The 18782-nt window shown below is 37.7% G+C and overlaps 1 protein-coding gene across 1 annotated transcript in view; it reads left to right on the forward strand.

The window, feature by feature from the left end:
* PCDH15 (protocadherin related 15) overlaps positions 1–18782 on the forward strand; it is a 1088571-nt gene that overhangs the window by 868250 nt on the left and 201539 nt on the right. Inside the window, exon 20 of the mRNA XM_029245143.1 lies at positions 1483–1611. Within this exon, the coding sequence (XP_029100976.1) occupies positions 1483–1611 (129 nt within the window). The remainder of the gene's footprint in view (positions 1–1482; positions 1612–18782) is intronic.

Genomic DNA, 18782 nt, shown 5'->3' on the forward strand with positions numbered 1-18782 from the left:
TGGCTCACGGGCATAGCCGCTCTGCAGCATGTGGGGTCTTCCCGGACCAGGGGATGAACCCATGTCCCCTGCATCGGCAGTCGGACTCTCAACCACTGCGCCACCAGGGAAGCCCTTGACTATTGAGTTTTAATCTGAGTAAGGCCTGGTCTAGACCTTATGCAGCATTACTCATAGAGTATAGAACCTCAGTGATCCCAAGAAAGCATGTGCTATATTCAGTCTTTGATTAGACAGAGCAGTTTCCAGCTTGTGTCACGTATGAAGATGTTCCTTGATTTTGCAACAGAAAGGATGGGGTGTTTACCAGGACTTCTCCTCCTTAGTAGCTAGGAAGTCCAGTTTTTGACCCCTCGGGCCCATGACTGCTGCAAAATTTCTTCAGGTTCACTTCCTCTAAGTCACTTCTTTATGCTCAGCTTTTTAGCCTCTCACCCCACGTCACTTACAGATTAGGACAAATCCTGTTTGTCTTTTTTAAAAAGAAAGTTAAGTAATTCTCTCATGACAGTACCATCTTGCTTTTCCTCCTACTTTTTATTTGCATGTTATTAAATATTTAATATCATAGTATAATGGATTTTTCATTTTCCAGCCAAGAATACTTTTGTTCTCTAATTTTCTCTCAGCCTTCTGTGATCTGCCCCTCACTGTGACAGAGCTGGGTGGAGGGCATGTGCTGTACTCAGGCTTTGATTAGACAGAGCATTTTCCAGCTTGAGTCATGTATGAAGACGTTCCTTGATTGTGCAAAAGTCATTGACCTACATTAGGTTCTCGAGTTGCAGCAGGCTAGGGATTTTACCTTTTAACCAGGTAGCACATACTACTGGTAGGATTACCCACTTACCATTTCCTTAAGCTTTATAACCAAAAGGTTGTGTGTGTGTGTGTGTGTGTGTGTGTGTGTGTGTGTGTGTGTGTGTGGGTGTGTGTTTTATGATTAGTGGTGTATGGTCCTCAAACTCTTTGTTTAGATGTGAACCTAGAAAATTACTAATATATTATTTTCTGGTAGTATTTGCTTACCTGAAAATACCCATTTGACATACCACGCTATTTTATAGTGTACTAGTTATATTTTTAAACAGTACAACATATAAGGGGTAAAAACTGCAGAAATGTTACATTTCAGAGAAAAAGGGGTACAAGTGTCTATAAACAAAAACCTACCACCCACAAAATGTGAACAAGATAAAGGTAAAACACTTTCTAAAAGTAAGCCTCCAGGAAATATTTGACATTTTCAAGAAGATGTTTGCCCTTTAATATCATTTGTTTTTTCCATCTGTTTTTTGAGGTGTTTGAAAATTGCGAGATTCCTCTTTTTTTTTTCTTGTCTTTTTTGGAAAGCTAAGGAATAGGAATAGTAATGAGATGACTTTCAGATAGACAAATGCCAGTATGACTAATTAACTGACATCGAAATAAAAATAACTCCTCTCACATCTAATCCCCCCCCCATTTTTTTTTTTCTTTAAGACCTCAACTGCCACCGTAAATGTGGTGGTGACAGATGTCAATGACAATGATCCAGTGTTTGATCCCTATCTGCTCAGAAATCTATCAGTGGTGGAAGAAGAAGCCAATGCGTTTGTGGGTCGAGTATGGGTAAGTGGAGTATTTATGTGTATCTTAAATGTATTTTTTTAAAGTGAGTAATTTTCTTACCTTTTAATTTGAAAAGAGATTCAGCTAATGCCATGTGTTAAATGATAGAGCATCAGAATTATCTGAAAGCAATAAGCAAGATCACTTGGGTATAAGACAAGATGGTAATAAAGTGCATTCATTCTTGATCACTGTGCTGGATAACCTTCAAGATTTTTTTTTTTTATAAATCATATTGTGTCCATATGGATTTAAGTTGTTAAGCTCGTTGATTTATATTTTATGACCATTGTATAATTTAAACATTGATTCATTTGAGAGCATTATTTTCTTATTTAATATATATTTTTACTTTCTGGAATTACAATAAAGTATTTTTAGAGAAGTATGTAATTATCTATACCATTAAGCATAAGTTCGGAAACGCATACCTCAAAACACAAATGCTTAGGTGTAATGTCATTTGCTTGTGTAAACATATCTTTAGCATCTCCTGTGTACCTTATATTTCAGTTGCATCCCTGTCCAACATACTCAACATTCATTTCTAGGCATGCTCTCTTAATTCCTAACTGGAAATATTAGCCAGTTTCTGTTACTCTTTTCATGAATAATCCCATTTTTCTTAAATCAGAGATAATACGTTTTTCAATTAGGCCATGCCTGGTCTTGAACATAGTGGTCTAGAAACCATAAGATGAGGGAAATTTTTGAGGAATGTACATATATCTTGAAGTGTTGACCTCAGATGATGCATCTATGTGGTCTCCAGGCAAGGAAAGAATCCTCCAGCAAGAGTGGGTCAACCTGGTACCTCAAGTCCAGGTTTCAGGGTCCTACATCTTTCCTGTTAAGGCCTGGAGTTTTAAATAAGAGGTTTGCTGGTGCTTTGCAGTAAATCTTCTCTACAATTCAACTACTATTACAATCAAACAAAGGATCTGTTTTTCAGTTCAATCCTCTCTCTGGCTTTAAAAGATGAGGGTTTCTTTAAATGCTGTCAGCGAGACCCCTCTGACTTGAGCTTGAGCTCATCAGTTTTTTTCCTGAGAGCACTGACAATACTTGCAACAACTGTTAACTCTATAGTCATTGTCATTATCATTGTCACAATCTTTCTCAAATCCTGGAGAAATTGATAAGATATACATCCCCTTATACCTTTTTAGCATCCCAATTCACCACAAGAGAGTCTTGTAATTATTCTGTTACAACATGCCAAGTGGTCTTGATGCCATGTGGCCAGCAAGACATTCAACTCCAGAACCCCACACAGTACCTCTGGTATCAAAAGTTTTACTGTAGATTCTACAAGAAAAAACCTGATGACAAAAGAGTCAGGTATAAATAGTTTTTCTGGGAAGTTAAAGTAATACTAATAGGGAAGTGAGGAAGTGATGCAGAGAAGAGAAGGCAGACAATAAAGGGATTGCAGTTAACCAGCTGTCCTTAAGAGAAATGGAGCTTAATCTGAAGGGCAAATTCTGGGAAGTGACACAAAATACATTCCCCAGAATTAATGATCCTGAAAAGTGATGGAACTGGTAAATTCACACACTAACACCTGAGAGTTCTTGGTCAGCGGTGCTGTGGATGAGGGCACATTTTCAGCACTTCCTACCTCCAAGCAAGCATCCAGCTCTCTGCAACTCTGATATAAGGGCTTTCAGTGAGACTGCAGTTACTAGCAGATGGAAGTTGGCCAGAAATTATGCATGCTCTGAGGGACATGCATGGGGCACTGACAGTTTCTGTTACACCAAGCAAAGAAGGTGATTAAATCTGTAAGAGGGGCATGTTCTGAAAACAGAGAAAAGGGGCAATGTTGAAGCTGATTCATGAAGGATGAATACTGGTGAGAAGGAAGTTGAAAGGGGTTAGAAACTGTCTAAGGAAAGTTGATTGCATGGATAAAAGCATAGACAAATGACAGCATGTGACATGTCATAATTACATTAATTAACATCATAAGTGTTTCTCTTTGCCATGTTGTAGAAGGTGCTGGCGGGACCTCTAGAGGGTCTGAGGTGCTGGTATCATTAGATTTTTATTTTATAAAGATTGCTGCTAAGTAGATTGTAATGGAAGATTATAAATCCAGAAAGCTGAATTAGAAGGCAATTATAATAACCCAGCTGAAATCCATGGCTGTACATTCCAAACCAGTCTAACAGCTCTCCCCTTTCGCTGTGGGTGTGTTTTTGTTATTCATTTTGAGGTGTACCTTTGAACACTGGGATCTCTGAAACTACTAGGTCTGTAGAACTATACTTGTGAAGGTAACTTGCTTGCAGCTTTAACAATTAGAAACTCTTCCCAAATAAAACTTGTCTTCGAAAAAAAAAAAAAACTTGAACTAATGTAATAGTTTAATCATAATGATAGTTAAATTATATTACAGTTGTCACTCTAGGATGCCACTTTGATGACAACTGAAAATGATTTTAATTATATCTGTCAAGTATTCAGATAAAATAAAAAGGTATTGGAAATTTAGGAAAATTATCTTTCCCATTTCTTTTAATTCACTTAGCATTGGAGACCTAAAACCCATAGGGAATATGCAGGTCATAACACATACATAGACATTAGCATGCTGATTGAGTTTTAGTTTTATTTTTCCTTTCTCTTAACCTATCTTTGCCACTTTTCCTAGTGATTCTTTGTCTTTGAAAGAATTACAGCATTAACTTTTGTTTATTGTCTCCTGGTTCTTAAATTTGATGAGAAACATTCTCTATAATTTCTCAGCATTAAAAATTGAAATATAGACTTTAGCACTCACAATTTGATAAAGGAATAATTGTCCTGGTCTTTAGGCAATAACATGTTTTCATAAAAACCAAAATGAGTTTGAAAGTACAAAGGAGAAGGAAAACATCCAAAGCAGTCGCATCCCACTGATTCAGCACAGTTCCAGTTCATAGAATGGAACTTTGATGCATCACAATGGTCTCTTATTGCTACCTAATGATAACTATATTATACATTAATTTCACTAAATGACTCATGCTCTACTTATAAAATTTAATTTTAACTGTCACCAAAAGCTATTAAGACACACTTAAAACCAAAATATGTATGGTTAGTCATTGTATTCAATTTGAGTTACCAACTTCGCGTTTTTGTTCTAATGACGTTTTAGTACGAGTAAACCAATGTTTGAATTCAAATGCTGAAGGAACCGTGTATTTCCTTTTTATTTATTAAGGTAGTGTTGTAGTATCAAACTTTACTTACTAGGTAATATTCTGAAGCAATATTTCTGGATTATACAGAGCCAAAAGTTTTATTAGCATATTAAAAATGAACTTAAAAAAATTTGAAGTATAGTTGATTTACAATGTTGCGTTAGTTTCAGGTATACAGTAAAGTGATATGGTTATGCATATATATTTTTTCAGATTATTTTTGTAATACGGGCAGAGTGGGCACACAGCCATTAGTATTATATATGACCATTAACACGTGACCCTTAGCGTGGTTAGAGGTCCCACTCAGTCAGCCTCGTTGTGGTCTTCTGGGCAGAATGCGGCGAGAGGCAGATGGAGGCCTTCTCCCCAGGGCCCTCCAGGCCCTGCAGCCTTAGGCCACTGGATGAGTTGGGGGCCCAGGGACAGGCTGAGGGCTGTGTCCTGCAGAACTCCAGAGCCCTCGCCAGGGCCGCCCACTGGCCAGGCCCAGGCCTTGAAGCAGCTGCGAACCTCTCCCCCATCCTGGCTTTCGTGACATAATGGTGGCAGCGGTCTCCATGGGCCATAGTCTGTGGAGGCCTCAGCAACTGGACTACATGGACACTGCCATTAAGGTAGCAGCTTCAACTAGCTTCAGTCTCTCCATTCGAATTCAAAAATTGGTACAGCTTAGTTCAGTTGTCTACCCCTAGGAGGTGGCCAGAGGTCAGGGTTCAATAACATTTTCCCTTATAGGTTATTACAAAATATTGGGTATAGTTCCCTGTGCTATACAGTAGGTCCTTGTTGGTTATCTAGTTTAGATATAATAGTGTGTTTATGTTAATCCCGAACCCCTAATTTATCCGCCCCCCTTTCCCCTTTGGTAACTGTAGCTTGTTTTCTATGTCTATGGGTCTGTTTCTGTTTTGTAAAAAGTTCACTTGTATCTTTTCTTTTTTTTTTTAGATTCCACATATAAGCGATATATATTTGTCGTTCTCTGCCTTACTTCACTTAGTGTGATCATCTCTAGGTCCATCCATATTGCTGCAAATGGCATTATTTCATTCTTTTTTATGGTTGAGTAATAGTCTGGCTAAACTTGTTTTTTAATGTAGAAGTTACTATACACAGATATAGTATACCACACTTAAATTTGAGAATCTTTTCCATATTCTCAAAACACAAGCAGTAGCAGTATAGTTGGGGGAAAGATGTATATAGAATAAAATCTAGCAAACACAGTAAGAATAGATTGTGTCTCTATGTCAAATGTCAAATGTGTCATACTGATTATTTACTAAAAGGAATGAAAAACACCACAAAGCACTAAGGTGGCTCTGTCAGGATTCATGGGAAAAATGTATCATCTTCAGTAACTTAACAAATTAGTAAGATTCTAGGTTAAAAGAAAAAAAAAGGAAATAGATATACCAGATGGATGTGATGCAAGACATAATTGAGCCGAAAAGGCAATTTGAGAAAAAGTCAATTGTCTGTCAATTATGGAAGATTTGCTTAGAGAAGTTCTAGAAAATTGGTTAATACATGTTGAGTTCAGATGGGGAAGGCCAGGAAGGCCTAATGAAATAGCCACTGATAAAAAGACTTTACTTGTCAGTGTAATGTTTTGTTCAGTACCCTTCACAGTATTTCACAGGAGATAAAAAATCATGATGTGATTTTTTTCAATATGGTGTGTGTCATTTTCATTTGTTTTCTCAACTAATGTCTCATAGATTCAATCTTGAGTCTGGGTTGGAGAGTGAGGGGAAGATAAAGGAAGATCTTTTAATAAACACAGTCTTAGATACAGGGTCACAAGAGAACTTCTTTGTACTTTTCTAACAGAGTCTAGCTTATCAAGGAGAATGAGAGGGTGTTTTTACTTAGGCACACTTGCTGCTGTAGGTGCTTCAGCACATCACTCTGTGTGCATGTTTCAGGTCAGTGGATACTGAAGGGAGAGCAGCAGAGAGAAACCTTGGAGCTCATATCAAAGGTGTCTAGCCTTCACGATAGCATCTCTTTGAGGAGTTTCTTAGGGGCCAGAATTCTTTTTCAGTTCTTCATCTCAGTTTTCAGAGTAGCCCTGGGCATGCATGCGTGCACAGGTTCATCAGAGAAGGCATGTTTGGAAACAACACTGCCTGTTAAGGTTAAAAAAGGTTCTCAGCATTATATACAATACAGAATGAACCTCTTCCCAGCAAACTTCCAGTTAATACCTTGTAGAATTTCTTATGCTGAACTGACTTCTTTTAGCTCTAAGTAACAAAAATAGAGCTCTGAGTCAACAAAATGTTCTTCTAGTTCTAAAATAAGACAGACTGAATTTATTTAACCTGAAACAGAAATGTATTCCCATTGTGAGATCTGCATGCTAAATCTCAGCTGAGATGAAGTGGTAGTGATTCAGTTTTAAACCCTTAAAGCAGTTTTAAAATCATTAGTAAACTGCAGTGTTTAGAAGGGTAGTGATGGTGCCATTTTAAAAAGAAATTGATATCTCCTTCAACTATACAATTTAATATTAAATAAAATAAATCTGAACCTCAGTGGTCTGTCTCTGATTAACGTAGTTGTCGTCTCCCTGTGTGGGGTTCTAAAAATGAAGGTGGGGAGCTTTACGGTGTTTTATTTAGCTTTTGTAGCTCAGCATGATGTTCAACAGTGCCTAAAACTATAATAATACTTTTTTAAGTGGGCCACAAGTGTGGATTTTTATGGGTTCTCTTGTCAAATCAAACTACATAATGCAAAAACTGTGCTCAGTCAGGTAAAGAAACCCACACAATTTGAAAACTTAATGATGTCCATTTTAATGCTGCTACCTAAAAGTATTTATAATGGAGATTTATCTATTGTGAGTATTTTTGAAGCTTGGTGATCTTTCAGGTATTCAATTAGTGGTTCATAAATAGATTAGAAAATTTTATGCATATATTTTTATAATATTTACTTGGGATATATCCTTTCGCCAGTTTTTAGTCTTACTATCAGCTATTATAATAGATACATGTACGTGTGCATACGTGTGTGTGTGTATAAATATTCACAGTTGTATAATCCCAGATGCATAATGAATGATATCCATCCTCAACCCCATAGTAACTCATGACCTCTTTATTACTAAATGTCATCTTTATCTGAATAACTTCACTGCTGCATTTGAGATGGATCTCGCACTCTCCTTTATGGGACTCTACTACCTGTTTGCTCCTGGTTTTCATGTTTAAGCATGTCTGATTCTTTTTGTCTTCCCTTTATCTGTTTCTTCATAAACCTTCTTTAAAAAATATTGTATTAGTCCTTTTCCTCCTAGTTCTGTTGAGGTAAAACTGGTATACAAAACGGGACAGATAATTAATGTATGCGATTTGGTGACTTCCAGTTGGGAAATATACATGTACACTTGTGTTACCATCACCACAATCAAGGTAATAACCATATTCATCACCTCCAAAACAAACTCTGGATATTGGAACTGTCCTCTCATTTGTTTTAATTCTACACATTTTTGGGGGGAAATTCCACTGACATTAAAAACCACTGTTTTAATTACACTTGGATGCTGATGTCTTCCACAGCTATATCTGTAACTACTTCTGCTCCTTCAGCCTACAGCCTCAAATAGACATTTATCTGTAAAAAGCAAACCCGCCTGAATGTCCTAGAGGCACCTCAAATTCAACATGTTTAAGATTGAACCCTTATTTTCATCTTCCTCAGAAAGGGCTTCTTCTCCTGAATTCTGCGTCTCAGTTTATTATTCCCAAGCCAAACCGGAGAGGCATCTCAGTCTTCTCTTTCTCCCTCACTGTCCGTATCCAGTCAATCACCAATCTTGATAATTTTACATGCTTCAAATAGTTTTCAGATTTTCTCCTCTCTCCAAAACAACAACAGTCAGGCTCTCATTTTATGTCTCCTGACCTATTGTTACAACCTCCTAATACATTATCCTATCATTAATCTTAACAAACCTCATACTTATCCTTAATGTAACTGCTGGGGATGTCTCTAACAAACATAGTTCAATAGTAGAAAGTAACCCTCAATGCAGCAAACAAGGCACACTTCCCATTACTGCTTTTACAACTTCACCTCCAGGAACATTAACCTGCTTGAGATTACTAATGCATGTTCTCAGAACTCTCCCATGTCTGTTTGCCTCTGCTCATGCCCTCTGCCCTCATTTCTTCATTCTTCATTTCCATCCTTGAAAATTTTAGTCAAACATAATCTTTTCCAGAAAAGCTTTTTCTGAACTTTCCTATGTCCTAAATGGCCCATCTCACACTGTGCACAACTTTTTGGTAGTGCTTACCAAAGTCTATTGAAAGTTTCCATTTACTCAAATTTCTTGAAAGCAGAGACTGTGTCATACTGATCCTAGAAACCTCACTACCCAGCCCAATATTTGGGTCTTATAAGATGCTAAATTAAACTAGACCTAATGGATTAAAATGATCTGAAAGTACATTTTTCCACTGAAGATTCATGAATTTTGTAGAAAGAGAAATATATGTCAACAACTAAAATACCTATTTGGCTTACCTCACACACATACGTGCAAGTAAATAAGTAGTCTTGATAAATGGAGAAAAACTGTAAATCTCTCTACTTTTAGAATTGCAACATGTAGAATAGTATATATAGGGTTGATTTAAAAAGCAGTATTGGAGACCTTCAAGATGGCGGAAGAGTAAGACGTGGAGATCACCTTCCTCCCCACAGATACATCAGAAATACATCTACATGTGGAACAGCTCCTACAGAACACCTACTGAACGCTGGCAGAAGACCTCAGACTTCCCAAAAGGCAAGAAACTCCCCATGTAACTAGGTAGGGCAAAAGAAAAAAGAAAAAAGAGAGACAAAAGAATAGAGACGGGACCTGCACCAGTGGGAGGGAGCTGTGAAGGAGGGAAGGTTTCCACACTCTAGGAAGCCCCTTTGCGGGCAGAGATGGTGGGTGGCGGGCACCCTGAGAGGCTTGTCTGCTCCCCTCTTGGTTGGGTGGGGGCTGGGAGCTGAGGCTCAGGCTTTGGAGGTCAGATCCCAGGGAGAGGACTGGGGTTGGCTGCGTGAACACAGCCGGAAGGGGGCTAGTGCACAACAGCAGGGAGGGAGTCCGGGAAAATGTATGAAACTCCCTAAGAAGCAAGAGACTTTTTCTTGCCTCTTTGTTTTGTCGTGCGCGAGGAGAGGGGATTAAGAGCGCTGCTTAAAGGAGCTCCAGAGATGGGCGCGAGTCGCGGCTAACAGCGCAGACCCCAGAAACGGGCATGAGATGCTAAGCCTGCTGCTGCTGCCACCAAGAAGACTGTGTGCAAGCACAGGTCACTCTCCATGCCTCCCCTCCGGTGAGCCTTTGCAGCGCGCCACTGCCAGGGACCCGTGATCCAGGGACAACTTCCCCGGGAGAACGCAAGGCGCGCCTCAGGCTGGTGCAATGTCACGCTGGCCTCTGCTGCTGCAGGCACGCCCCTCATCCGTACCCCTCCGTCCCCACGGCCTGAGTGAGCCAGAGACGCCAAATCAGCTGCTCTTTTAACCCTGTCCTGTCTGAGCGAAGAACAGATGCCCTATGGCGACCTACATGCAGAGGCAGGGCCAAATCCAAAGCTGAACCCCGGGAGCTGTGCGAACAAAGAAGAGAAAGAGAAATCTCTCCCAGCAGCATCAGGAACAGCAGATACAATCTCCACAATCAACTTGATGTTCCCTGCATCTGTGGAATACCTGATAGACAACGAATCATTCCAAATTGAGGTGGTGGACTTTAGGAGCAACAATATATATATATTTTTTTCCTCTTTCCCTTTCGTGAGTGTGTATGTGTATGCTTGTGTGTGTGATTCTGTCTGTATAGCTTTGCTTTTACCATTTGTCCTAGGCTTCTGTCGGGTTTTTGTTTTTTTTTTTTTTAGTATACTTTTTAGTGCTTGTTATCATTGGTGGATTTGTTTTTTGGTTTGGTTGCTCTCTTCTTTCTGTATTTCTTTTTTTTTTTTTTTTTGCGGTACTCGGGCCTCTCACTATTGTGGCCTCTCCCATTGCGGAGCACAGGCTCAGTGGCCGTGGCTTACGGGTGCAGCCGCTCCGCGGCATGTGGGATCTTCCCGGACGGGGGCACAAACCTGTGTTCCCTGCATCGGCAGGCGGACTCTCAACCACTGCGCCACCAGGGAAGCCCTATATTTCTTTTTTATAATTTGTTCATTTTTAATAATTATTTTTTATTTTAAAAACTTTATTTTTCTTTCTTTCTTTTTTTCTCCCTTTTATTCTGAGCTATGTGGATGACAGGGTCTTGGTGCTCCGGCTGGGTGTCAGGCCTCTGCCTATGAGGTGGGAGAGCCGAGTTCAGGACGTTGGTCCACCAGAGACCTCCCAGCTCCATGTAATATCAAACGGCAAAAATCTCCCAGAGATCTCCATCTAAACACCAAGACCCAGCTCCACTCAACAACCAGCAAGCTACAGTGCTGGACACCCTATGCCAAACAACTATCAAGACAGGGACACAACACCACCCATTAGCAGAGAGGCTGCCTACAATCATAATAAGGTCACAGACACCCCAAAACACACCACCAGATGAGAACATGAACACCAGAAAGACAAGATCCAGCCTAGAACACAGGCACTAGTCCCCACCACAAGGAAGCCTACACAATGCACTGAAACAAACTTAGCCACTGAGGGCAGACACCAAAAACAACAGAAACTATGAACCTGCAGCCTGCGAAAAGGAGACCCCAAACACAGTAAGTTAAGAAAAATGAGAAGACAGAGAAACATACAGCAGATGAAGGAGCAAGGTAAATACCCACCAGACCTAACAAATGAAGAGGAAATAGGCAGTCTACCTGAAGAAGAATTCAGAGTAATGGTAGTAAATGTGATCCAAAATCTTGGAAATAGAATGGAGAAAATACAAGAAATGTTTAACAAGGACCTAGAAGAACAAAAGAGCAAACAGACAATAATGAACAACACAATAAATGAAATTATAAATTCTCTAGAAGGAATCAATAGCAGAATAACTGAGGCAGAAGAACGGATAAGTGACCTGGAAGATAAAATAGTGGAAATAACTACTGCAGAGCAGAATAAAGAAAAAACAATGAAAAGAATTGAGGACAGTCTCAGAGACCTCTGGGACATTAAACACACCAACACTGGAATTATAGGGGTCCCAGAAGAAGAGGAAAATAAGAAAGGGACTGAGAAAATATTTGAAGAGATTATAGTTGAAAATTTCCCTAATATGGTAAAGGAAATAGTTAATCAAGTCCAGGAAACGCAGAGAGTCCCATACAGGATAAATCCAAGGAGAAACACGCCAAGACACATATAAGTCAAACTATAAAAAATTAAATACAAAGAAAAAATATTACAAGCAGCAAGGGAAAAATAACATACAAGGGAATCCCCATAAGGTTAACAGCTGATCTTTCAGCAGAAGATCTACAAACCAGAAGGGAGTGGCAGGACATATTTAAAGTGATGAAAGGGGAAAACCTACCACCAAGATTACTGTACCCCTCAAGGATTTCATTCTGATTCGACGGAGAAATTAAAATCTTTACAGACGAGCAAGAACGAAGAGAATTCAGCATCACCAAGCCAGCTTTACAACAAGTGCTAAAGGAACTTCTCTAGGCAGGAAACACAAGAGAAGGAAAAGACCTAACAGTAACAAACCCAAAACAATTAAGAAAATGGTAATAGGAACATACATATCGATAATTAACTTAAACGTAAAAGGATTAAATGCTCCAACCAAAAGAAATAGACTGGCTAAATGGAAACAAAAACAAGACCCATATTTATGCTGTCTACAACAGACTGACTTCTGACCTAGGGACACGTACAGAATGAAAGTGAGGGGATGGAAAAAGATATTCCATGCAAATGGAAATCAAAAGAAAGCTGGGGTAGCAATTCTCATATCAGACAAAATAGACTTTAAAATAAAGACTATTACATGAAACAAGGAAGGACACTACATAATGGTCAAGTGATCAATCCAAGAAGAAGATATAACAATTGTAAATATTTATGTAGCCAGCATAGGAGCACCTCAATATATAAGGCAAATGCTAACATCCATAAAAGGGGAAATCGACAGTAACACAATCATAGTAGGGGAGTTTAACACCCCACTTTCACCAACGGACAGATCATCAAATGAAAATAAATAAGGAAACACAATATTTACATGATACATTAAACAAGATGGACTTAATTGATATTTATAGGACATTACATCCAAAAACAACAGGATACACTTTCTTCTCAAGTGCTCATGGAACATTTTCCATGATAGGTCATATCTTGGGTCACAAATCAAGCCTTAGTAAATTTAAGAAAATTGAAATTGTATCAAGTATCTTTTCCAACCACAACGCTATGAGACTAGATACCAATTACAGGAAAAAATCTGTAAAAAATACAGACACATGGAGGCTAAACAATACACTACTTAACCAAGAGATCACTGAAGAAATCAAAGAGGAAATCAAAAAATACCTAGAAACAAATGACAATGAAAACATGATGACCCAAAACCTATGGGATGCAGCAAAAGCAGTTCTAAGAGGAAAGTTTATAGCAATACAATCCTACCATAAGAAACAAGAAACTTCTCAAATAAACAACCTAACCTTACACCTAAAGCAATTAGACAAAGAAGAACAAAAAAACCCCCGAAGTTAGCAGAAGGAAAGAAATCATAAAGATCCAATCAGAAATAAATGAAAAAGAAATGAAAGAAACAATAGCAAAGATCAATAAAACTAAAACCTGGTTCTTTGAGAAGATAAACAAAATTGATAAACCATTAGCCAGATTAATCAAGAAAAAAAGGGAGAAGACTCAAAAGAATTAGAAATGAAAAAGGCGAAGTAACAACTGGCACTGCAGAAATACAAAGGATCATGAGAGTTTACTATAAGCAACTATATGCCAATAAAATGGACAACCTGGAAGAAATGGACAAATTCTTAGAAAAGCACAACCTTCTAGACTGAACCAGGAAGAAACAGAAAATATAAACAGACCAATCACAAGCACTGAAATCGAAACTGAGATTAAAAACTTTCCAACAAAAACCCAGGACCAGATGGCTTCACAGGTGATTTCTATCAGATATTTAGAGAAGCGCTAACACCTATCCTCCTGAAACTCTTCCAAAATATAACAGAGGGAGTAACACTCCCAAACTCATTCTACAAGGCCACCATCAACCTGATACCAAAACCAGACAAAGATGTCACAAAAAAAAACCCTACAGGCCAGTATCACTGATGAACATAGATGGAAAAATCCTCAACAAAATACTAGCCAACAGAATCCAACAGCACATTAAAAGGATTATACACCATGATCAAGTGAGGTTCATCCCAGGAATGCAAGGATTCTTCAGTATACACAAATCAATCATTGTGATACACCATATTAACAAATTGAAGAATAAAAACCATATCATCATCTCAATAGATGCAGAAAAAGCTTTTGACAAAATTCAACACGCATTTATGATAAAAACCCTCTGTAAAGTAGGCATAGAGGGAACTTAACATAATAAAGGTCATATATCACAAACCCACAGCCAACAACGTTCTCAATGGTGAAAACCTGAAACCATTTCCACTAAGATCAGGGACAAGACAAGGTTGTCCTCTCTCACCACTGTTATTCAACATTGTTTTGGAAGTATTAGCCACAGCAGTCAGAGAAGCAAAAGAAATAAAAGAATCCAAATAGGAAAGGAAGAAGTAAAGCTGTCAGTGTTTGCAGATGCCATGATACTGTACATAGAGAATGCTAAAGACCCTACCAGAAAACTACTAGAGCTAATCAATGAATTTGGTAAAGTAGCAGGATACACAATTAATGGACAGAAATCTCTTGCATTCCTATACCCTAATGATGAAAAGTCTGAAAGAGAACTTAAGGAAACATTCCCATTTACCACTGCAACAAAAAGAATAAAATACCTAGGAATAAACCTACTTAAGGAGACAAAGGACCTGTATGCAGAAAAGTATAAGACACTGATGAAAGAAATTAAAGATCATACAGACAGATGGAGAGATATACCATGTTCTTGGATTGGAGGAATCATCATTGTGAAAATGACTATACTACCTAAAGCAATCTACAGGTTCAATGAAATTCCTATCAAACTACCACTGGCATTTTTCACAGAACTAGAACAAAAAATTTCATAATTTGTATGGACACACAAAAGACCCCGAATAGCCAAAGCAATCTTGAGAATGAAAAATGGAGCTGGAGGAATCAGGCTCCCTGACTTCAGACTATACTACAATGCTTTAGTAATCAAGACAGTCTGGTACTGGCACAAAAACAGAAATATAGATCAATGGAACAGGATAGAAAGCACAGAGATAAACCCACGCACATGTGGTCACCTTATTTTTGATAAAGGAGGCAATAATATACAATGGCAAAATGACAGCCTCTTGAATAAGGGCTGCTGGGAAAACTGGACAGCTACATGTAAAAGAATGAAATTAGAACACTCCCTAACACCATACACAAAAAGAAACTCACAGGTGATTTCTTTTTGACCCACCTCCTAGAGAAATGGAAATAAAAACAAAAATTAAAAAATGGGACCTGATGAAACTTAAAAGGTTTTGCACAGCAAAAGAAACCATAAACAAGATGGAAAGACAACCCTCAGAAAGGGTAAAAATATTTGCAAACGAATCAACTGACAAAGGATTAATCTCCAAAATTTACAAGCAGCTCATGCAGCTCAATATAAAAACAAACAAACAGCCCAATCCAAAAATGGGTGGAAGACCTAAATAGGCATTTCTCCAAAGAAGATATACAGATTGCCAACAAACACATGAAAGAATGCTCAACATCATTAATCATTAGAGAAATGCAAATCAAAAGTACAATGAGGTATCACCTCTAACCAGTCAGAATGGCCATCATTAAAAAGTCTACAAATGATAAATGCTGGAGAGGTTGGGGAGAAGAAGGAACCCTCTTGCACTGTTGGTAGGAATGTAAATTGATACAGCCACTATGGAGAACAGTATGGAGGTTCCTTAAAAATTAAAAATAGAAGTACCATACGACCCAGCAATCCCACTACTGGGCATATACCCTGAGAAAACCATAATTCAAAAAAAGAGTCATGTATCACAATGTTCATTGCAGCACTATTTACAGTTGCCAGGACATGGAAGCAACCTAAGTGTCCATCGACAGATGAATGGATAAAGAAGATATGACACACACATGCAATGGAGTATTACTCAGCCATAAAAAGAAATGAAATTGAGTTACTTGTAGTGAGGTGGATGGACCTAGAGTCTGTCATACAGAGTGAAGTAAGTCAGAAAGAGAAAAACAAATATATATGCTAACACATATATATATAGAATGTTAAAGAAAAAAAATTGGTTATGAAGAACCTAGGGACATGATGGGAATAAAGATGCAGATCTACTAGAGAATGGACTTGAGGACCCGGGGAGGGGGTAGGGTAAGCTGGGATGAAGTGAGAGAGTGGCATGGACTTATATATACTACCAAATGTAAAATAGATAGCTAGTGAGAAGCAGCCACGTAGCACAGGGGATCAGCTGGGTGCTTTGTGACCATCTACAGGGGTGGGATAGGGAGGGTGGGAGGGAGGGAGACACAAGAGGGAAGAGATATGGGGATATATGTATATGTATAGCTGATTCACTTTGTTATAAAGCAGAAACAACACACCATTGTAAAGGAATTATACTCCAATAAAGTTGTTAAAAAGAAAAAGCACTATTAATGCAAAGAACAATTGAAATTTATATTTAGTACAGGACAACGTATTTACCACCTGAGAGAACAGGAAATGATAATGAGGGATATATCCAGGTGTAAAATGATTACAAAGAGAAAAACTGTGACCAGCCTGTTCAGTCACACATTTGGAAATATGTTTTTCACTCACCCATTTAAAATATATACCCATTTAAATTATTTAATATTTGCCTAAGAAGAAATACCCACCATTTTTTGCTTCACAAACCCCTGCTCTATTCATCTTGCTGTGCCTATTAATGCTACATTACTTATTTATGAGATCCAACTTTATACAAATTGTACTTCTGTTTTATAGACTGATGAGGATTCATGGCCTATTCACTTTAGTTGGATTTAGTTATCCTTCTCCACAAACGTTATAGCTTTCCACAGTTACTTATGCTGACTTTACAGCCTCACTGTTGATGAAGTTTGGCAATCAATTTTTACTTTTACAGGAAGAATTGCAACTGTTTCTGCAGCCTTTTATTAAGAGCAAATCTTGTCCTTTAAACTTTAAGAAAAAATGTGTAATATATAGACATTGATTAAACATGAATGCACCATTTAATAAATTATTATAAAGTAAACATAAATGCAAGTATATCCCAAGTATATAATGCATCACCAGGAAAGCCCGCTGGGTGCTTCTTCCTAGTCCTAATCACTCTCCTCCACTTACAATTAACCACTCTGACCGTTTCTTTCTTTCTATTGTAGATTTGCCAACTAAATAAGCATCCATAAATAATATAGTTTACTTTTGTCTATTTTTAAATTGTATATACAGAATTACAGTGTATGTATGTTTTAGTATGTGCCTTCTTTCATTCATCTTTATCTTTTTTAGGATTCAACCACATTTCTTCTGTTCATGTATTTTATTTTCTATGTGTATGTATGCCACAATTCACTTTCACATTCCACTATTGATGAATATTTGAGTGGTTTCTAGTTTGGGGCTATTATAATCAATCCTGCTGTGAATATTTTTATATGATTTCTCCCGGTGCACAGAGAATGTGCCTGAGTTTCTCTATAAGCATAGTTAAGTTTATTGAAAATGTGAAATTGCTTTCCATAGTGACTGTTTCAAGAATTCTCTGAGTAATGGTCCCCATCTGCATTCTTGGTGTGTCAATCTTTCCAATTTAGATCAGTGTGGTATAATTTTAGTGGTATCATATTGTGGTCTTGATCAGCATTTCCCTAATGAGATTGAACATTTCATATATTTATTTCAATTTTGTTTTTTCCAAAGTGCCTATGTAAATCTCTTATCCCTTTATCCAAAGGATTGCCAATGATTTTTCTTCTTGAGTGTTCTTTTTCATTGGTGGGAGATCTTTATATATTCAACATATTGCTCCCTCCTTGTTACATGTATTTCAAACATCTTCTTCAATGTTGGGGCTTTCATTTCACTTCCTTAATGGTGTCTTTTGATACACAGAGATTTTAATTTTAAGATAACCAACTTTATTCATCATTTTTCAATTGTTAATTGCCATTCTCAGATCATGAATATATTCTCCTATATTAAGATACTTTTTTGTTTTTTTATTTATATTGTCTATCATCTGAATTTTATTTTTGTGTATGATGTGACATACAAGTTCATTTTCTTTTATACAAATATTTATTTATTCTCTTTATATTTTATTTTAGGAGTGTTATAATTTCAGGTCTTATAAGTCTTTAATCCATTTTGAGTTGATCTTTGTGTGTGGTGTAAGATGTTTCCCCTTTCATTCTTTTGCATGTGGATATCCAGTTTTCCCAATACTATTTGTTGAAGATTTTTTTTTTTCCCCACTTGTAGTCTTGGCTCCCTTGTCAAAGATCAGTTAACTGTATAGGTGTGGACTTATTTTGGGGCTCCTTTTTCTGTTACCTTGGTCTATATTTCTCTTTTTATGCCAGTATCATACTGTTTTAATTGCTGTAGCTTTGAAATGTATTTTGATTTCAGGACGTGCAATGCCTCAAATTTGTTCTTTTTTCTCAAGATTACTTTGGCTCTTTAAGGTCTTTTGTGGTTCCATACAAACTTTAGCATTGTTTTTCTATTCCCATAAAAAATACCATTGGGATTTTGATAGGGATTTCATTGAATCTTTAATTGCTCTGAGAAGTATGGATATT

This window comes from Monodon monoceros, unplaced genomic scaffold (assembly GCF_005190385.1).
Source record: "Monodon monoceros isolate NGI ecotype Baffin Bay Population unplaced genomic scaffold, NGI_Narwhal_1 Super_Scaffold_4, whole genome shotgun sequence".
NCBI lineage: Eukaryota > Metazoa > Chordata > Mammalia > Artiodactyla > Monodontidae > Monodon > Monodon monoceros.